General features: G+C 37.7%; 1 protein-coding gene across 1 annotated transcript in view; it reads right to left on the bottom strand.

The window, feature by feature from the left end:
* The window catches only part of CFAP58 (cilia and flagella associated protein 58), a 63,586-nt gene that overhangs the window by 18,710 nt on the left and 23,832 nt on the right, over positions 1–21,044 (bottom strand). The window contains exons 10-15 of the mRNA XM_065670709.1: positions 18,920–19,081; positions 16,092–16,238; positions 12,442–12,582; positions 11,865–12,088; positions 9,737–9,848; positions 7,734–7,838 (exon numbers count right to left, since the gene is read on the bottom strand). Coding sequence (XP_065526781.1) covers positions 7,734–7,838; positions 9,737–9,848; positions 11,865–12,088; positions 12,442–12,582; positions 16,092–16,238; positions 18,920–19,081 — 891 coding nt within the window. The remainder of the gene's footprint in view (positions 1–7,733; positions 7,839–9,736; positions 9,849–11,864; positions 12,089–12,441; positions 12,583–16,091; positions 16,239–18,919; positions 19,082–21,044) is intronic.

Below are 21,044 nucleotides of genomic sequence, written 5' to 3'. Positions count from 1 at the left end.
TTGAATTGCATCAAATGTGGGAGGAGGGAAAGAATGTAAATGTCAGCGTGTTTTTAAGAGCAGTTTATCATGCTGTAAAGCTTCTATAGCATAGAACATCTTCTAATTCTAGATGAACTGAGATTAGAAGGGCTAAAATAAACTAATGCGCCAAGAAGCATATTTATAATATGCAGAAATAGAAATCAGCTCCTTTCTGAGGAGAGCTAGGGCAAGAACTGAACATTCCCCAAATTCCTAATGAATTCTTAAGGCGTACTTGAAATTTTCAGTTAGATATATAGACCCTCAATAGACCCTTCACACAGGTGAATCATATCTTTCCTGTTTATGAGATGTGATTACTTACCGCGTCATCACAGGATTGCACTGAGAATTAACACAGTGATCCTACAGTTTGCTCAGTGTAAGTGGTTCTAACCTACTCACAGAACCCTACTGGATATGCAATCAGTTTAAAAAGAAATCAATAATTGAATTAATTTAATTAATCAGAAAAATAATATCTGTGTCAGAACAAAATTGCATAGGAAAACATCAGGCCAGGCATAAGATCTCTAAATGACACTAATCCTTCAACTTAATACCAACACTAAAATACAAAACATTTCCACCTACAGTCAAAAAGACCCCAGTCAAAGCCCTAGTTCAGCAACGAACATTTCAAGTACAATAAAAGCAAAATAAAAGGGCAGCATAAGAAGGAAAGAACCTCAAAAAGTACTCCTGAAGGATGAATCAATGCATTACGTACCTCGATATGTCACTTCATACTACAATGGAGACTCCAGTTCAAATCAGATTCAAGGCACTGGATTGAAATTAATTTAATGGCACAAACTCAGTAAACTGTTGTGCATCAAAATATTGTGCTGATAATTAAGATATTTTTTGTTCATCACTAGATAGAACTAGTTACAGCCAGAGTTTATGGAAATATATTAGTTTTTCATTTGAAAAAAAACACAGAGAATTTCTTTGGAGTCCAATTCTAAATCAAGGCAATTCTTACAGCATGCCTTTGACATACCAGTGCCTAAATTTGCGTAGCACAGGGGAAGTAAACTTTTTCTTCATGATTCATACCCAGATGAAAGCCAAAAAGTAAATGTTAGGCCTGAGTCCTCACTATATTTCTCATTTCTATATTCCAATATAAATTCTTTGAAATTCTGGCCACCAGTTTACGAATGGAATCATAAACTCAAAGACCCACACTCCACCAGGTACTGTTTTCTCTTTTCCTCTTCCTTAAGATCTCTAACAACCCCCCGATTTTTATGAGGACACGAAAGAATTTTTCTGCCTTTTTTTCACCATGTCAGGAGTCATTTGATCAATGTTTAGAAGTCTTGCCAGCTTAGCTTTCTCAGTGGTGCAATTTCTTTGTGCTGACATGGCTATGCCAGCTACTTGCTATACAATTAGATGCAATTATACTGGCAAGAAAATATTCTGCCATTCAAGAGCTGGTATAAGCTAAATCAGAAAAATGGCCTTTTTTGTGAGTAGGAATGGTACTTCCAAGCATAGAAAAGGCCTCAGGCTCAATATACTCACCCCTTTAATTGAGGGCTGAGAGAACCACTAGCTTTAGCTGCAAGATAGGGCATTAATCCAGTGCTTCCAGAGGAAATCAAATCCTCCAGGAAACAGAGAGAGAAAAGAGGCAAGTCCCAGTGAAGTATTAAAAGCCAGGAAAAAAAAAATTATTCCTTTTTCATTTTTAGATGGAAAAATCCCTTCAAAAGATTGACTTTATATATAAATGATAAAGGAGCAGTAAAAAAAGGATTGTATTTTGGCAGTGGATTTTACAGTTCACCTGTAAGTTTCAGTACGTACAAAGCGCACTCCCAAACTACCTCTGCTAAAATCTCTCTAAAGGCAAGATGACAGAGAAACAATAATGGGCAGGTCAAAAGAGACTCTTAGGGATTCTACAGTCATTAGTTTCCCAAAGTGAATTGCAGTTATTTTTATGAAAATAGACAATTCTGCAAAGAAAAAATAAAAGATCCCCAACTCAGACTCTCTACCCTACATGCAGCACGAAGTAGGTTATACTGTCAAATCCAAGCAGAATCCATACTCAGCACCAAAAACATATATACGCCATATTTGAGTGCATAAAGCAAGTCTCAACTATTTTGAAGATGTACAGATAAAACCTAAATTAAAACTGAACAGTGCCTTAAGAGTACCAAAATAAAAGCAGGTAATGGGAGAATATTCTCCTATTTTCCCTAGCAGGACGTCTGATGAAAAAACTCTCTTACTCAGCATTTGAGCACACTTTTTTGTATTACATGCTGTATAATGGAAGCTACATGAGCACTGTGAGAACAATGAAAAACCTAGCAGAAGCATGCTTCATGAAACTGCCAAGCTAGGGAAAGAAATTACTTCCAGAAGGATGAGGCTCTCATGAACTGGGCTGAGAAAAATGAAACAAGATTGAAAAAAATAGTATTTTTAAATAATAAATGGTCAGATTTTTTGTAATAACGAATACATGGAAGCAAACCCCAATGCTCCTGTGTTAGTCGGGAGAAAACTTTGATTCCAGTAGCTGCCAGCCTGCACAAACCCACATGGCAACACACTGTTCTAAAGCAGATTTCTTTATGAAACTATAGTACCAGCTCTGAGAAATAAAGATCGTTATCTATATGTTCAGAGATTATAGCAACAAGCACCTCAAACTGGACAAAACAGTTCTACTACGAAGTTAGCATAAATGCCATAAAACATTTGCCTATTTTGAGTGTTTAGCTAGCTATTGTTACTACTGAAGTGAGTCATGTCTCTAATATATTCATTCACACGCCACTATAAGAGTGGAAATTATTTTATTCCCTTTTTGCTTGCTGTGCAAAAGCTATGTAACCAGCCCAAGGTCGCAGAGAAAGCCTCTTTTTCTGTCTCCTCCCTGTATCTCACACAACTCAAAATGAAACTCTACCGATAAATATTGAAGACAGCAGCACCCCCTCTACTCCTCCTACTCTCTGTCAGTGGGACCATCAGCTCTTTGGGGGGACTGAAATCTTGGCTCAATACAAAGGACATGTGGGTGCTATCTCACTGTAATCTCTGAGTCAGATATATGAGCTAATCATGCCTTTTGCCCTTGCACTCTTTGAAACTATGAGCTCAAGATGCTAACAGTCTGGGAGCATCACATCCTGACTGCCTCATCCTGCACACTGAATGCTGACAACTTAAAACAATGGTGACTAAAAATATATACATACAGAAAAACAGTACTTTTGCTACTATGTGCAAGGCTTAAATGAAAAACATTTGCCTTTGCCTCCCTTCACAAATAATCTTGGTTGCACATCTCTTTTACAGTTATGAACAATCTTCTGAGATGACTGACAACGGAGGTAACTGACATGTAATGTGAATCTTCCCACTGTTATGCATTCTAGACGTGCAGCTGAATAAAATTCTGCTCAGTCAGACATAAAATCAAATTACAGTAGTTCACTCCGAAGAGAAAGAACTAAATTTGAAACAAATAAAGCAGTGCATAATTCACTTTTAATGGGATAAGTTCCTAAAACCACACTAATCATAATCCTAACAAGGTAATCCATTACATTGTGAGTTTACCACATCCCTGTTCAGTATGCAGTAGAGCTTCAGGCATGTGAGGGATTTGCCCCACATGCAAAGTGAGCAAGTATATTTTTTTTTGCAGCTGGAATTTGCTCAGCAGAGCACTTCTGTTTATTACTGTTTATACCTTATGGACATACAACACGTTTTGGTCATACCACATGCGTTCCCAAATATCTTCACCCCTCATTGAAATTCCTTGGCTACCACGGAGTGTATTTCTCCACAAAGTCCTGCAGTATTAATCAACAGCTTAGAAAAAGAACCAAAAAAATGCTGCATCTTAGCTGCACAGATTCAGAAGGAAGGTAATGACTCAAACATGGAAGTTGGATAACCCTGAAGTAACATTTCCTGTGTGTGGCAAAAACGCCTTTGCATTCTTGTTGACCATAAGTATTCAAGACCTTGGGTTTGGATCTGATTTTTAAGACACCATTTTTCATCAGCACAGCAGTTCACAACTGTAAGAACACCTGAGTTAAAGGAGAAAGTATGACTGCCTGCTTTGCAGCTACCCTTCAAAGTCTCAGGGTGTCCACACTTATTTGGTGTATGAGAGCCGATAGGTTATAACCTAAGATGCTGTGGCTACAGGGCACAGATAAATCAGAAACAAGAAAAGAGTTTAATAGTTTCTGTAACATGGGATATCTTTCTATGCTTTATTAAAGTGTTCAACTCTGAAAAGTCATTCTAAAAAAAACAACATACGGCATGTTGCATATTCAATACCTCTCAGTTAATGTCTGACACAAAAAATGTGCCCTGCTGACATGTTAAAAGATATTTTTGTATGGGATTTTAGAGTCAAGCTGGGTTCTTTCTGTACTGTCAGCAATCAAAATTTTCTGACTGAAACATGGTGAATCTTTTAATCACATAGCAGGGATTGTAGCACGCTTTTCCAGCTGCATCATTTCTAAAGAAAGAGCTAACAGGTGAGAAATATTGAAAAAGCTAATAAAAAGGATATGATCAAATACACATCAGGAGCAGGTAAAGTAAGCAGATGCTTTTCTACATGAATCTATATACTGTAATCCTTAGCAAAATTTTCCATTTATATATCCACCTCATCCTGAAACATTGCATAAACCAGCTTTATTTGAAAGACCATTAAAAACAACAACAACAAAAAAAAAAAAAGTCAGGAGACAGAACTACAGTGTATACAATACAAATGGAATTATTTTTTTCCTTATACAAACATTACGGCTCTGCATGAGGATGCAGCAAGGTGAATACCCTACAAATCAAACTGCAGGTTGCTGACACTGGGCTCAGCCATTGTCAGACATGGGTTATTTCTAAATTCCAAGGGTGTTTTTAATACTCAATATTCAACCCACAAAGGTTTTTTGCACTCCATTTTATTACTACATTTTGATGTGAGGGAATTTAAGTTACATAATATGCATACACAGAAATCATAGACACAGGCACTCGAAAGCTTCACCTTCAACAAATATCCTATTTGCCAGCATGATGGCCACACACACATAAAAATGGTTATATATGGCAAGCAAGAGATTAAGATCATTTTAAAGCAGATACATGCAATTGCTATGCCCTCGTCATAGGGCAAGATGTGGATAAAGATGGCTCAGAGTGAGGAGGTATGATTCTGCAAGCAAACTCAATATGGGAAAGCAGTTCTCTGAGCTAGGAAGTTCATGTCCCTCAGCTCCTACAGTCTCTGGCACCAAATACAGGGGATGTTACACCAACTCTGCACAGGCCAAGTCATCAGCAATTCCCCTACCCCTGCAAATGAGCAGAGACTGAACTGAACAGAGCCAACTTCAAGGAGAGACCGATAAAAAAACAGATATTGAATGCCTTTAAACATGAGAGGATTTAAAAAAGGGGGGTGGGGTGGTTATAAGAAAGTAATTATTAGACCTTATGGAGGAGCAATGCCTTATACACTGACTGTTGTATAGACCACACAACAAACTCACTAGCCAAAATGAATTATATTGATGGGACAAAAATTAAAAATTCCAGAAATGGCAGCTAAATTGCTGCATTTTCCCACAATCCTAAATTTCAGTCAGGATCACACCCTACACTGTCCTTTGAATAAGGAAACACTGCCCAGAAGGAGGTCTAGTGAAGCAACCTTCCTGCTGCGTACAGCTCAGTTCCCTCTGTAAAGTTACCATTACTGCTCTCCATTCATTTCCTGCTGCTGGAGGTGCTGGAGCATGATAGCATCAGTTTCATAAGCTATTAGTGAGTATTTTGCCTTATGAGCATCAGAGTATCACTTTACAAAACAGATATTATCATAATACCAAGGAAAACCTGTACAAAGAGTAATAAAATTACTTGTACAAGGTTATCCAGGCACAGCAGAAGAAGCCTAGCTAGGACACTTAATCTGCAGCTCCTAAACCAATGACCTATCCAGTAGGAAACCCCTTTGAGGAAATAAACTGGGGGATCTAGCTCCATCTATGGTTACCTTTCCTTACTCACACCCTCCTACGAAAAAGCCCTATCTCAGTCATTGTGGAGGACTCAAAAACACTGTGGCAAAACAGAAAAGAGATCAGAAATGTTGATGATAAAGCCCTGAACAGAATGTAGAGCGTGGTATTTTGGCCTTCTCTTTACTGTCAGTCACTCTGAGGGAGACCTTCATTTCAGCATTGTTGCACAGGAAATTGGTGCCTGAATTCAGGATGCAAAGGAATTCATTAACAATTCTAGATGTAACAATTAAACTTCATACTGCCAAACTCTGACTTAATTCTAGGAAAACAGAAAAGAAAAACAAACCAAAAAATAGTAGAGTTGCCATAGAAAGACTGCTGCATAGACATATTGTGCCAATGGCTAGTATAGCAAGAGGCTCAGGTACCTATCACTTCAACGATTTTCTTGGGTAGGCAATTTAATATTTCTACATCTCAGTTCTTCATTTCTAAATAAGGACAATAACTAAATTGAAGCACACTAAGGATAAGGCAAGATACGCAATACAGACTACATAAAAATCTAACAGAACTGGATTTGTGCATGGGTATAACAGTAAATTTGAAGCTATTTTTGCTACATTTTGTTTAAGCCTACAAACTATTTCACTGACAGCATTTAAGTGTGCAGCAGTGCTATGCAGCAAAGATTAAATTTTTCCAAGCAAAGGCATAATACACCATACATTACCTTCAAGCGAAATTGCAGATCCATTTTTTCCTACAAAACAATAAAGAGAGACAAACCCAGCCTTGATAACATCTGCTGAGCTGCTTCTCAAAACAGAGGGAGATTCAGGTCACATTCGACTCTTCATTGAGCAACACCCAACATAGGCTTCAAGACTATTAGGGTATTAAAGACTGAGATGTTAAAATCATATCTAGAGGTGGCAAACTGTAGCTATCCCTACAGTCACTACGGGAAAGGAGATAAATTTCACAGTTTTACACCTGTGTTTAAGACAAAGGTGGTCCTTTTTTGTCATATCTGATAGCAAGGTTTGCTCTACAGGAATATAGTCTCCCCTTGATTCTACAACATAAATCTCACTGGTAGCACTGGGGTTAGGGGACATCAGACACAGTTAAAAAAGATAAACTACCACAAAAATTATTTTATGGCAAAGTTCAGCAGAAGACCTTGAAGACAAACATGGCCCAGTCAGCAGCATATCTAAATCACACAAACTCGGTAGTATCACTTCTGCCAAAAGCCAAGCTAAGCACAAAATGTTATCAAGCAAGGATTTTCCTTCATGTTCCGGTCATAACAGGCATGTTCAAAAGGACAGAAAAGCCTTTCCAGAGGTCTAACACTCACTTGAAGACTAATCTATTACATGAATAAAGTAATCTTTTCTTTTTCATGGGTTTTGGTTTTTTTTTCCCCTCAGAGTTGTCCAGGTAACAGTAACCAGACTATAAAAATCAGCTAATCATATGCTATTTGTTCTCTTCCAGTGAGTCAGTGCTGCCATCTAAAGCTACCTAAAAAGCGTGCAAAAGAAATTCAAAGTCACGCATCTAAATAACATTCAGGAAGCACACCTGAGTAGACAGAGAATGCAGGGCAAGTCGAATGTGTTAATAAGATACAACAAAACAACGATGCTGCAGTACCTGAAGGAGCAGCTCTTTCTCTATCACTTCACCTGTCTTGGTGATAAGCTGCTTCTGTAGTCTTTGTATTTTCCCAATCAGCTCATAGGTACTTGGGTCACTGGCCTAGACAAGAGCAAAGCAGTCTCAAAAATTGTAAATTATAATAACAATAAATAACAAGTTAGTGTTTCTCTCTTGCAAATTAAAACCATAATATCTAAGTGTTCAAAAGTAACAAATATGAAAGGCGGAGGGCAGTGCTGATTATTTTTTTAAATGGCAAGTACACAAGCAGTCCTGAAACTGGAAGCTCTGCCTCTTGAAGATAGGTTGGAGCATGTTTATGTTTAACACTGTTACCCTCCTGAAACCTCCTCAAAACACCTAATAATAATAAATAATTCTGTGAGGAAAAGCCAGCAAAGCTTACTTTCCCACCACTTTGTATCTTCTTGTTGGATCCTTTAATGAAGAGCAAACTCTGAAAGAAGTTTTTCCCCACTCAGGCATTCACAACACCTCTCCCAGGTGGTTTCTCCTTTCTCGTGTGATGTCTCATGAGAATTAAACTCACATTGCAGTAAAGGCTCCAGTAAAGTCCCGCTCTCTGTATGTTTGCTTGAGCTTACAAGGAACTTGGTATCTCATGGCTCTTAATCTTTTGTCTGATATTATCTAAATTGACTAATCAATTCAAGTGTAACCAGGACACTAACACAGATACACATGCACCACTCACAACAGAATATCACCTCCTGGGAAACTAGGCTAAAAAGTAGTTCAGTCCCCATGACCCGCACGGTCCTTGACTGCCCAACCTATATATAGTATATAGCACTGCCCAAATATGGTGCCAGTTTGTGACAACTCTAGTGATACAAGAGTATTTTTTCATTAGGAATTAAACGAAAACCCTATGAGGATTATTTCACATGGATCTTGACATCTTTTTGTGTTCCAAATACAGACCACTAGCCTAGAATGGAAAGGCATGATTTCCTGTATCAGTCTCTTCATAAATTCATTTCCCCAATATGAAATGTTTTAACTAGCCCAATTTTCCTTTGTTCCAACGTGCTGCTGGAGATTGTACCTAGATGCCTTTAAGCTACTTCAGCATCTTGAATTTTACCTCCCTTCCATGAGAAAAGCTAAGTGCACCATTCTGCTTTAAGCTCAGCATGAAGAGATCAGAAATGAACTATCATGCTAGTAAGCACAGCCAAAATATTCAGTTCTGCTTCTGTAGGGACTAGCATGTTACCACTCATTATTAGAGCAGCTAAGCAACTCAGGCTGGCATCAGATCAAAGATACACGCAATAGAGAGGTCTCAGCTGGCACTGACTTCGAAAATACCCAGTCATGCCAATTGATGTTCACATATTCGGTCTGTGCTTGATGGATTCTTTATTTTTCCCCTTCATTTGGCAGGTTCAAAGAGTGTGAAATTTAGATTTGCTGTTTACATAACAGCTGAACTCGCATTACCTGGCATGGCTATCTTTGGGAGCCCACCACTGTTATGTGGAGGCCTCTTCATTTTCTCACAGATGTAACTTACCATTTGACTTCATAACTGTTCATCCTCCATTTGACTCCATACCTGTTCATTCTATACCTGCATACACTCCTTTCTAATTCTGGCTTTTTTTCCCATATACTTCTCCCTAATTGGTGAGGGTAGGATTGTATCTTTCTCCTATCATTCTCTTTCTCATCATCCATGTTAAGGAACCACCCCTTTCTAAATTCACCTTATACATTCTTATTTCCTTTAGCATTTGACTGGCTCTTTACAAATCCCTCTGCAATTTTTCATTGAGAAAGTAACACAAAAATAACACTGATTGCATTGTGCAAGGAAACCATTCAGCAGTTAACCATTCTGCTGGTACTATGGAAATTTCAGTCTGCCTGCCCCTCCACATAATTTGCATAACAGTAAACGAAATAGGCTTTGTGCTGTGTCACTGACTTGGCAACATGGGCTTTGGGGACTTGAAATGCTCACATATCACCTCTAATTTTCTCCATCTGTGAACATTCAAGGGATTCTCCAGCTCTTCTTCCAAAACTTTGCATCGAGTCTGCTCCCTTAATAGCTCCTTCCGCATGTGATGAATCTCCTGTCTAAAGACCAGCATAAAATGAAAAGACAAAAACCACACCAAAACCACACCAATGTGGCCAAGGCACTAATATGGACAATAACACATCATTCTTCCATGCATTACAGCATGAGCAAAGTGACTTTTGTGATTAATAATCAACACTGATACCACTATCAGGTGGTATCATAAGATAACAAAGTTAGACCTTTTCACTCACTTCAGCAAGACTGGCTTAAAAAAAGGGACTTTTCTTCAGTTCTTAGGGAATCTACTCCACTGCCTACTGGATCCCACTGCTCATCTCTTCCCACGTACATTAAGGCCAGAAGGAAAGTTAGTTCATCTAGAGTAACCTACAGATCAGTTTTGGAGTCATACTTAGTTAATCCTGTATTGAATCTAACATCTTGTGTTTGAAAAAAGGTTTGAAATCTACATGGCCCACATAATCCAATAAATAAAATACACTCTAGGACCTAACTATTATGGACACTGTTCTTTAGAGAACGTAAGTTTGATTTCTTTCATTACTTCTCCTCAAGGAATTTCAGGGGTGATTTACTGCTGAATTTAAAATTAATTGAGCACTTCCAAAATGCTTTGACAACTAGGCTCTTATGGCGAGGATAGGGTATCAAGGCGCAGGGAAAATAAAGGCACATTCTGCAATGGTCCAACCCTTATCACTTTAGTGGGTGGATTCTGTAAGCTCTCCAAGGTGAAAAGGGGGTGGAGGATCAACATGTGCCTACTCTGCTGCTGAATCTCTTCTTGCTAAGCTCAGAGTTGCATTTAGGTCAGTAGAGAGAAAAAGACCTTTTTTTAACTGTGAGATTGGACAAGGTTATGGAGGAGGAAAAAAAACCCCATATCTCCAATTGGCGAATCAAGAAAGCTAATTAGCAACACAAGTGATAAATGGAGTCTTTCGACAGGCAGTTTTCATGATGGTTTTGGACTTCATTAAGTATGTGATTGCTGCTGCAGTTAGCAAGAATTGATCCACCCATCATGGCATGCATCGCACTATACTTCAATACCATCACCGAGTTTCAATACAGTAACAGACTTTCAGCTTGAATGCATTTGGGCAGCAAGTTCAAACCCTATTCCTGTCTACAGTCAGTCAATGAAAACTGCAATTGCTAATGTTTTGTGCCCAATTCGCTCTTCTGTCCCACCTAATCAAACTGGCATAATTCCACTGGAGTCAATGGGACTGACCACGACTGAAGTTAATTTGCTCTACTGAAAGCCATGGAATTGTACCGATACAGTTAAGCTAAAGATTTCAGTCAACACTGTGCTAGCTATATAGAATTGGTATGACAGTTATCTGCTAAAAACATAGCTGCCCCTCCTTACAAACTAAGGCTAATTCTATAAAAAAGGACAATAATTTCCCATCAGCAAATAATACACCTCAAATACAGGAGGGTTAAAAAGAGAAAGGAAGCGTTACAACAGAAAAGGAGGAGATAAATCAGGCTGGGGCTATTAAACTTCTGTTTTAAAGAAACACAACCTTCGATGAAAATTTAACTAAATCTTTCTGAGAGAGCAAGTCTTCATATAAATCTGGAAGAAGAGAGCTGTGAAAATGTGCAGGGGTTTGTTATAAATATGTCAAGTGCTCCCCATCCTCTGTGGATTGCCTAATAAAAAGCAGTTCCACTAATATGGGCCTTGGGTACAACTAAGTAGCTCACTGAACTATGAATATCTTTTCTGCTCCTGTCTGTCAAGTTTAGTCTGTAGGCAGTAACTCACAGTACAAAGGGAAATAGGGAAACTATTACAGCTTTGGCCAAGATCTTTTTTCCTCCTTTCCTCCTTCTTATATTATGATTTTCTTAATTGCTGTTGTTTCATGAATTTAATCCAATCTGTGTTTGAGGTCGAACCAAACATTTCCCTTCTCCAAGTTATAATGCTGTTGATACAAATCTTTACGATGCACAGAACATACTTCCTGTCTCAAACACAGAATCACAGATGCAGTTGCTATGTAAATGCATTAATCAAGTTTTTCTACCTGAGATCCTCCACATTAGCCACACTTTTGCCAAGTATTCCCTTCTCCCGCCGAAGTTTTTTGATCTCCATCCTGAGAAGCTGGATGTCTTCCATTCTCTGACGGTATTGGTTTTCATCCTTGTTTAGAATGGACTGCTGAATTTTAATCTTTTCATACAGCAGAGCAACTTCATCATTGCGCTGAACAAGCTGGGACCCAAGGATGTTTCTCTCGTTGATAACCTAAGGACTCAGGGCAAAGCAACAATATCAATTATAGTTCCTCAGTACAATCCCAAAGGATCATGACTGTATTTGTGTTAGTCAAAATCATGCGCATTAAGAGGTTTCACAGTTACTAGTGAAACAAATATGGCAAGGGCCCAATAGTTTCCCCTATAAGGGTTGACTTGCCTGAGTAGCATAAGCTACATATTCCATTCACTTCAGTATCTTAACATTCTTGTTTCAATGGCACCGTAAAGCTTTAGTAGTACCACATTTACAGTAGCCGAGGATCTCAATCTTAAAAATACACAGGACAAATGAGAGAACAGAATGTGGACTTTTTGAAAAGCCAAATCAGAGATTCCTACCTGATCAATTTCCCTCTTCTGCTTCAGCCTCTCAGCATCAGCTTCAGCAATAATTTTTAGCAGCTTTTTTTCTTCTGCCTCCTGATTTTCTATAAAGTGTTTTGTTTCCAGAGCCTGTTTTTTCATCTGAAGCAGTTCAGCCTGATGGAGTCAAAGAATACAGGTAAACTGCACTTAGCATCAACTTCCCGTTACAAAACCAGGGATCAGGAGTTAGGATTTTAATAAAATCTCCTACATTCTTTTAGTTTCCTGAGAGGTACGCATTTTGTTAGTTTTTGAGAACAAATCACTAAGACAAAAAAGCATGAATATCCCTAAAGAAATGTAAACAGTATTTTAATATTGTTATACATAACAGAAATTTGAATGGAATTTTATCTATTACAATGATTCACGTTGTAATTCAGGAGCACCTCATTTAATAAATGATGGGGTTTTTTTTTAATTAAGTAGGTCTTATTTGGAAAGCCTTTTAATGGAGTTGATATTTAAAGTTCAAAATCAGTCAGAGATGTGAGAAATGATAGCTCACCTTGCTGGAAAGGGCAACAATCCTTTTAACAAAGGATTATGTAATACAAATCAGCATCAACCTGGGACAGGTTTCAGACTGGAATAACAGAATAAATGGGGAACATGGCAACCAGGCATGGAACAGCAAAATTAAAGAGTTCTAGCATCTTTTTAGTAGATGTGTAGATGAGGAAGATTCGGAAAAGAGCAGCTGTCCCTAAGTGCACTGTTACAGTAATTGCACACCACTAACCTAAACTAAGACTGGAATGTGCCCAATAATTCTACCCCACTGTCATGTCTATAATTCAAGGCATGTATGTAGATAAAAACTAATAGGGTCTTCTTGGATTATAGGAAATTTCTATCACTGCTAGGCAATTAGTCAGAGCCAAGATGGAACTAGCTGACTACAGTCTATTTCCACAGATAGATAGATAGGAAAACTTTCAAGCCTTGACTCAAACACTTTGCCACAACTCTGACCCTTACAAAGGATGATGTTCAAGCTGTCTTTTGGAAAAGAGCATCATCCAATGCTGAAAGAATGAAGCTGTGATGAAGGCTGCACCTGCAAAAACAATGATTTAAGACAGAAACAGTTCCATTGTCATAATAAAATAGCTTGTTCCATTCTTATTTTCTTAAAAAAAAAAAAAAAAGCAACACTCATTTTCCCATATGTGCAACTCTCACATCTCTCTTACTCAGTGTTAGATGTTCATCAGAATCCATCAGTCGAATAAAAATGCAAGCCACTTCATATTGAAGTGCAATCAACACTGTGCAAAAGCTGTCTACAAATGTAAAACTGCTCATGCGTTTGGCATTGCTGGATAATATTTTTTTAATATATCAAAATTCTATAGTCTCCTTATGTCAGAAAAAGTATGAGTTGTAAACAAAGGCGGCATTAGATGTCGACAGCAAACATTCATATAAACAAATCTCCTCACTGGAATGCACTAAGTTAAAATAAATCTGAACTGCCTTGTGTAGAAAAGAACATAAACACTTCAAGCCACACAAAGGCCCCACAACCTAACAGGACTTTCAGTTAGACTAAATATGCTAAAAACTAGAGTTAGAGGATCTGTATATATTAGGTAAGAGAAAAGGAAATGAATTAACACAGTCACAGTGCAAGCAGGAAAACAGGTGTGAAACTGCTGTAAATCAGCAACAGCTCGTTTGAAGTTGGTTCATAGAATTTCGAAGACCTGAAGAACAGCCGGCAAGAGAGAAGAATTTATGTGGGACCTATGGCAATATCTTTAACCAAATTCAAACCAAATTCTTGCTTAGATTCTGAAATACTAGTGTAAGTGAAGAGAGGTTTTATTTGTTCTAGAGGTGGGAGAAGAATATGGATTTTATAAAAGGTGTAACTGGGACTGGACACAGAATGCTGAAATAACAAGTCAGAAGTTTTGCTTGCAGATTTCTAGAAAATGCTAAAAAGAAATAAAAGACATGCATTAACATCTACAAAAATATACAAAAGCACTCCACTGCAGTTCAGGCATGAGGTCCATATTTTTACAGCTTTCAGATAGACAGGCATTTCTCACCATTCTGATGCTTTGTCAAACCAGTCTGATCCACAAGCCTGTATGAAGGCCAACTGAAACCAAAAGATGGCATTGTACTGGCTTTAACGGAGCTTGGGTAAGGTGTCCTCTGTTTCATTTACCATGACTATACATTTTTAAGATCTTTATGCTAGCTGAGGCAAGCATAATTCCAATGTCTGTATGATCTCATTCCTATGAAACCCAGTCCTCCATGATTTAGCACATTCTTTAAACTGATCTCCCAGGAACAGCTTGCTTGTTTGCTTCATATCAGTGCGAACAGGACAAATTGAAGCTGCCTTGCTACACAAATAATTGGGTTCTTTTGTGCCTGTATCAATCACCTCCCTCTTTGAATTCTCTTCAACTTTAGTATTCAGCAGAGACATTCAGGTAGAAGTACACAATGTCCTTAAGCTAGTCAGTAGTGTGATGTCAGTGTATGGACATACTTGCTAGTGAATAATTGTGTGGGTAAACCATCTAGCAATCCTATTGTCAAACGGATGGCACCTCTGTCTGAGATGATCAGACAGAACTGGGGACTAGTTAAGGCAGAAAGCTGTACACAGGAAATGAGACACTGTTTGACTTCTCCATCGGTGATAGAACAACTCTGAGACAGATCAGGTACAAGAACACAAATTCATCACCTTTTTACAAAGCTCTATTGACATCTTGTCATAACTGTAATGTGCTGAGAAGGGCTGAAAACTCAAGGAGTCATTGCAGCATAGCAATAAACTGACAAAAGAAAATATTGTGGAAAGTGGCAGGGGACTTCTGGTTTTGTGCGGGGTTGTTTGTTTCCAGGTTGGGTTGTGGCTTTTTTTTTCCTAGTGCTTAGTGAAGAGAAAAAATAAGCTGCTGTGAACACTAACTCCTTCATTCTTTTGAGAGCGCAGTAAATTGAGTTGAGATATCACCACAAATCTAACAGCTTATCTAAGGATGGGCTGCAGCCAATGCTGAGAAGTACAGATCTTCAAGCTCAGATTTCCTTTGAATTAAAACAGATTCTTGCTGCTTTATACCACAATATTAAAATAACTTTCTGCACAGAGGGACCTACTAAAATGCACTACCTAACTCCCAGAAGACTAATGCTTGCTAGTCACACAGAAATACAATATTGTGAAGTATAACACAATGGGGTTTGCACTTGAAAACAGCAGAGAGAAAAAAAGTTTTAAGAAGAAAAACTTGAATTATAAGGGTCTATATTAAAAGTTTGCCAGAATCAAGCTAGCCTCAAAACCCACATTTCTGCAAGCAAAATGGAACTTTATAGTAAAACCGTTTAATCACCAAGAGATTTAAAGCTTCCAATAGACAAACCAGGATGTTTTGGATTGTAATTACAGGCAGAGATTAAATTTGGCAGATACATAGAATATTTATGTAACTAATACCTCTAAAGTGTAAAGGATCTTATGCTTCAGCTACAGAACAATTTATTAAAATACAACAAAACAACTACCACAGAGCAGGAACACAATGCAGTCTGTGAAATCATGGCAACCATCCTTTGTAAAAAGGTGTATGTGTAAAGGCTCTTACTTTCAATAATTCCTTCTCCTTCTCTGTTTGCTGATTTTCCAGATGTGCTTTTACAAGGTCATCTTCTTTGTTTTTGATCTCCTGTTTCAGCTGATCCACCTGATGTATTACAGATTTAAATTTCTTCTTCATTTCTGATATCTCATCCTAATAGGACAAGAAGTGTGATTACAGAGAGGGATCAAAAAAGAGTAAGTTTGTGATGTGAGTTCAGGCCATTTAGATGTTGGAAAATGTAGCCACAGTGCTTAAGAGGAGATATGTTTGTGTACCACAAGACAATTACTTTTTAATCCAACAGAACAGTTTCATTAAATGACAATTTTTCATTTATGCCAGAATGACACTGCAATAAAAAAGCCTTTTAAAAGATACATTGGCAAAAATAAGGACCATCAATTATGAGTATAATAATCTATTTAAAGTGCTGAATATATAATAAGAACTAGCAGTCAATCCAAACTAATAAGATTCTGATCCTCTCCATCTGTTATCATGTTTCTAGTAATGTGTTTTTCAATAATGCTGTATGCAATTGGGCACAAATATTTGGAGAATAGCTGCTGCATTGTGTAAATGAACATAACCATAAGATACCTATATGCCTGCAAGGCAGTATAAGAAATGCTTATCTCCATTTTGCCTATGTGCTAGCTTGCACATAGGTGCAAGGGGGAAAAGGGTGCTCAGAGACTACGAAGTCCCTGATAGGAGAATATTTAGCAAATATTTTAAGCTCAAAACACAGAACAAAAAGTTTGGTAGCATGCAGAGAGATCAGGTCACTAGGAATACTTCCACTCACAGCACAGAGATGCCTGCCTGTACGAAAAAAATCTTGTTTCAACTCATTGCAGTGATGGCTTATGTTGTAACATGAAATGGAAGCTAATAAATTCAGTGCTTAGACAGGCATGATTTAGAAGCTATTACTCCTCTGCCAGAGGCTGCCACCTCACAGAGAAGATAGCATAACCTTTCATGTGAATATGATCATTTCAGTACAAAACCAGGGTAGCGTAAAGCTCTTTCAGCACTGTCCATCACAGGGGTGGATTTACTTGACAGACGAGTGATGTTTTCTTGCATGAAATGCTTGACATAATTAAGCTAGGCCTTGAGTCATAGCAGTCTTCACAAAGAGCACACAGAAAGTACTGACTAGCCATCCAACAGTTCTCAAAACCAAAATCCATGGATTCCACATTTATTTGGGAAATTAAATGAAAAAGAAATAAAGGTAGTAATGTCATTAGGCCTACCTGTTTGCATGTCCAGTCACTCCTGCGAATGCAAAAGTCATAGTAAAAGTTCTCATTGCTAAATAGCTTATAAATCTCTTCAGTATTGTAAGAGATGAGAGATATTTAAAACATTGTTCTCAGACATAGACAAATACCCTCTAATTCTATATTTAATGAAGAACAGTAAGAACACACAATTTTTGCAAACAGGTCTCCTAATAAACTTGCTTAAACAAATGAGATCCTAACACTAAAAGAAATCCCAAGGACAAAAGCATCAGATATTTATCTCATATTAACAGCCTTCCAGAATGTCTTCTTCCAAGAGATTTTACTGAGCTGAACATTATGGTACTTTTAGGATCACCTATCTTCACACGCAGGGCTTGCTAAAAAAGTTCTATGGTAAGCCAAGTAAGCTTTTGAAGTCTGCAGACCAGCCTCTAACAACTGGAACCATGAACAGCATTGGTGATATCACCATATAATATTCTAAAACCCCGAAAGGCTTAGTTCATTGTTTTATTTTGTAACTGAGCACATAGATGCCAGCTCTTTATAAGTAAGCAAATTTATGTTGTATGTTTAAAAAGAAAATTAAAAAAATAATAAAAATCAGTGTTGCAATTTTTCACCCTTATTTCTCCTGAGAGATTGTTTGTAAGCAGCAAGAATCCCAACACCATATCCAGTGATGAGAGGCAGACAAAGGTCAAGTAAAGCATCCCACATAAATGACAAAATGGTTCATTCCTCAGCACACAGTTAGATAAGAGCTTGGATAGTTCATTTCCATCTGCTTCTCAAGCAAAGCACCTACCTATTCAAAGCAGAGTATAAATTTATAATCTACTGTATATGTCTATGTTATAAATCCTTATTCTGAAATAACCCACAGCTATCTGAGGTCCAAATCTCTGATGATTACAATAGGATTTGTGTAGTATTTTAGATTGTTACATCAGAATAACAGACAGTGATCTGTTCTTTTCCTCTACTATTGTTAGTGAGATCCCCAAGGAAGAGATATGAATGCAGAGAGCATCATTAGCTGAGGAAAATTACACTCCCTAAAAGGAACAAGTGAGGTGGAAGCGTTAAGTTGTGTCAGAAAATATCACTTCAGCTGAGAAAGTTTTCCCTCTGCTTTCTAATCATGATTCACAGTAATGTGCATACACATTCAGGGCTAAGGAGGCAATCTTATTCCCCTTCTACCCTATTTCCCATAAATGCAGACATCTCCTAGAGGAATAAACAGAGTGGAGCTAGAATGAAAAGAAAAAAGTTTCTTCTCTGGTAGGGTTTTGTAATTCCATAGCTTCAGTGTACTGTGATTTTATGCATGGTTTGAAGCAGGGAAATTGCCATATGATGACTGTGGGTTCCTATTTCCACTCCAAATACATACTGTTCAGATAACATGTCAGGGACCTAAAACATTCATTCCCCAAAACACACAGAAATAAAGAAACCACTTCTGTCATTGACCCAGTGAGCTTTCCTTTTATCAGATTAAAATTAGATCAGGAAAGAAATAACAAGAACAGAGAGAAAAACACAAAGAAAAATGTATTATTCTACCTTAGCTTCAACCAGGTTTTTACTGAAGAGGTTCCTCTCTGTTCTCACAGCTTCACACTGGCTTTGTTCCTGTTTAAGTTTAATTGTAGACTCTTCTAATTTCTTCTCATAGTCACAGATCTGCATTTCCCGTATTTCAATATCTTTCAGGTTCTGGAGGACCTGGAGCAGAAAGAAAGTGAACACAATTAAATTGTCATCACAAGGTTATAAGGATGGGGAAGAGTTTATGATTTTCTTCTAAGATGACAAGTTCAGATCCCTGTGATAAGAAGTTTTAGCTACAGCTAAAAACAACTTTAGCCCAAGTACAAGTTTAACCTTCCCAGATTGCTTACATGGGACAACATTCTGTTTTAATCTGATACCTAGGTTTTGTTCAAGACTAAAACTTAAAGACGTGCACACATGTAATTTAAAACATGTAATTTAAAAACAAGCTACTGAAAATATTGCCACTGAACAGATTCAGTAAAATCAATATAAACAGCTTTCATCGAGAATAGTGTTAGGTTATGTATAGAGCAAAGCTAGACTTTATATGTTGGTTTGCATGTCAGCTGTATGACAAGATGAACAAAACCACACAGGTTTTCCCAAGAAGATCTGCATGTACTCCTATATTCTAACAACCCAACCTTTTTTTAAATGAACACATGGTCACAAACAGTTGATATATGATCAAAATAATAAGAAGAAAGTCAGTTAAGGTAACTTATACTTGATCTAAATAAGTAGGTAATCACCATTAGTTGCTTCTATGAAGGGTTAGAAATAATATTGTGAAGGTTACCTAAAGAGAATGGAGAATTGTAGACTGTAGAAAGCAGATGATCACATGCAGTATCAACAAGCAAAAATACAAAATTTTATGAACACCTTTACTAACAGTTACACAACAATTCATAAGGATTACTATATTAAAGGATCAAAAATGCAAATAGTTGCTAACTGTTATGATGGGCTTCCTAATTGTTTCTTTTTATAATGTAAGAACCTTCTGCCTGCTTGTACAAAGTGGAAAGCCGAGGAGCACAAAAAAGCAGAATCCAGCATTACAAAGAAAGAAAAGAAATAAGAAGAAAACGGAGTACACACATCAAGAACATAATTTTTCAGGTTCATTGCCCAGGGAAGAACACAATGCCACCCTTCAAGCTGGGAAAAAGATGAAGCATTAAAAAAAAAGCTGAGGAATCACATAGACAAAATCCGGGGGAGAAGTCCATTTGCAACTGCATTTCATACTCAGTTTTCCTGGCTCTCTTTTTGATAGCAGCAGTTTGAGGTAAGGTTTATGATCATATGTCAAAGCAGAAGAATAAAAAAATAAAAAGACAACAAATAATCAATAACAGCAAAGTTTGTGGTTGACAGTGTTGTCCCTTGCTTAACACTAAACCCTTGTGAGGTGTAACGAAGGGGATGAGCTTAATTAATTGATCATTCCACCAGGTACCTCCAACCAACTCTGAAGATAGGGGATAGCTAAATATAGAAAATTTTATCACAGTGGCAGGAATACAATTCCAGCACATTTGTAGCTGACAGCAGAGGATCCAAGGAACTGCTTACAGTGCAATACAAAAACACAGTCCCAGTTTATAACTTACTCCTGCCTTTTCCTTTTCTGTTAAAACAACCTGCTAATAGTAATAGCAGGGAGAAGAAATCAATGAGGCATGTATTCTATTTGCGCTATGGTGATCATAGGCTGGAGCAACATTTGAAAGTAGGTCACCGCATTTGTAAGTCTTTTACTTGGTTTTGATACAATATAAGCACAATAAGCTTGTGGACTAAGTTTTTTGAGTTCTGTTCACAGGTTGGACGCTGACACTGCTTTTTTTCTGGAATGATTAAACCCAAATAATTCTCCCTTATAAATACAGAAAATATACATGCAATGTTTCCCAACAGAGCCCTGCGGGAAGCTGAGCATCCTCACACTACACCTCTCAGATTCCGCAACAAGGGGCCAAAGCTAAGCAGAAAGTATTAGATATTCATAGTTTTCTTCTGTACCACACAGTATTTCATCTGTACACTTAACTAGCATCTACTGCTGGTTACCTTTTAGTTCAATGAACCTACCCAAGATCTCCGTAAAGGCACCATTTTTTTT

Source organism: Lathamus discolor, chromosome 3, assembly GCF_037157495.1.
Source record: "Lathamus discolor isolate bLatDis1 chromosome 3, bLatDis1.hap1, whole genome shotgun sequence".
Classification (NCBI taxonomy): domain Eukaryota; kingdom Metazoa; phylum Chordata; class Aves; order Psittaciformes; family Psittacidae; genus Lathamus; species Lathamus discolor.
Note: the sequence above shows the minus strand (reverse complement) of the source record. Positions and strands in the feature narration are given on the sequence as shown.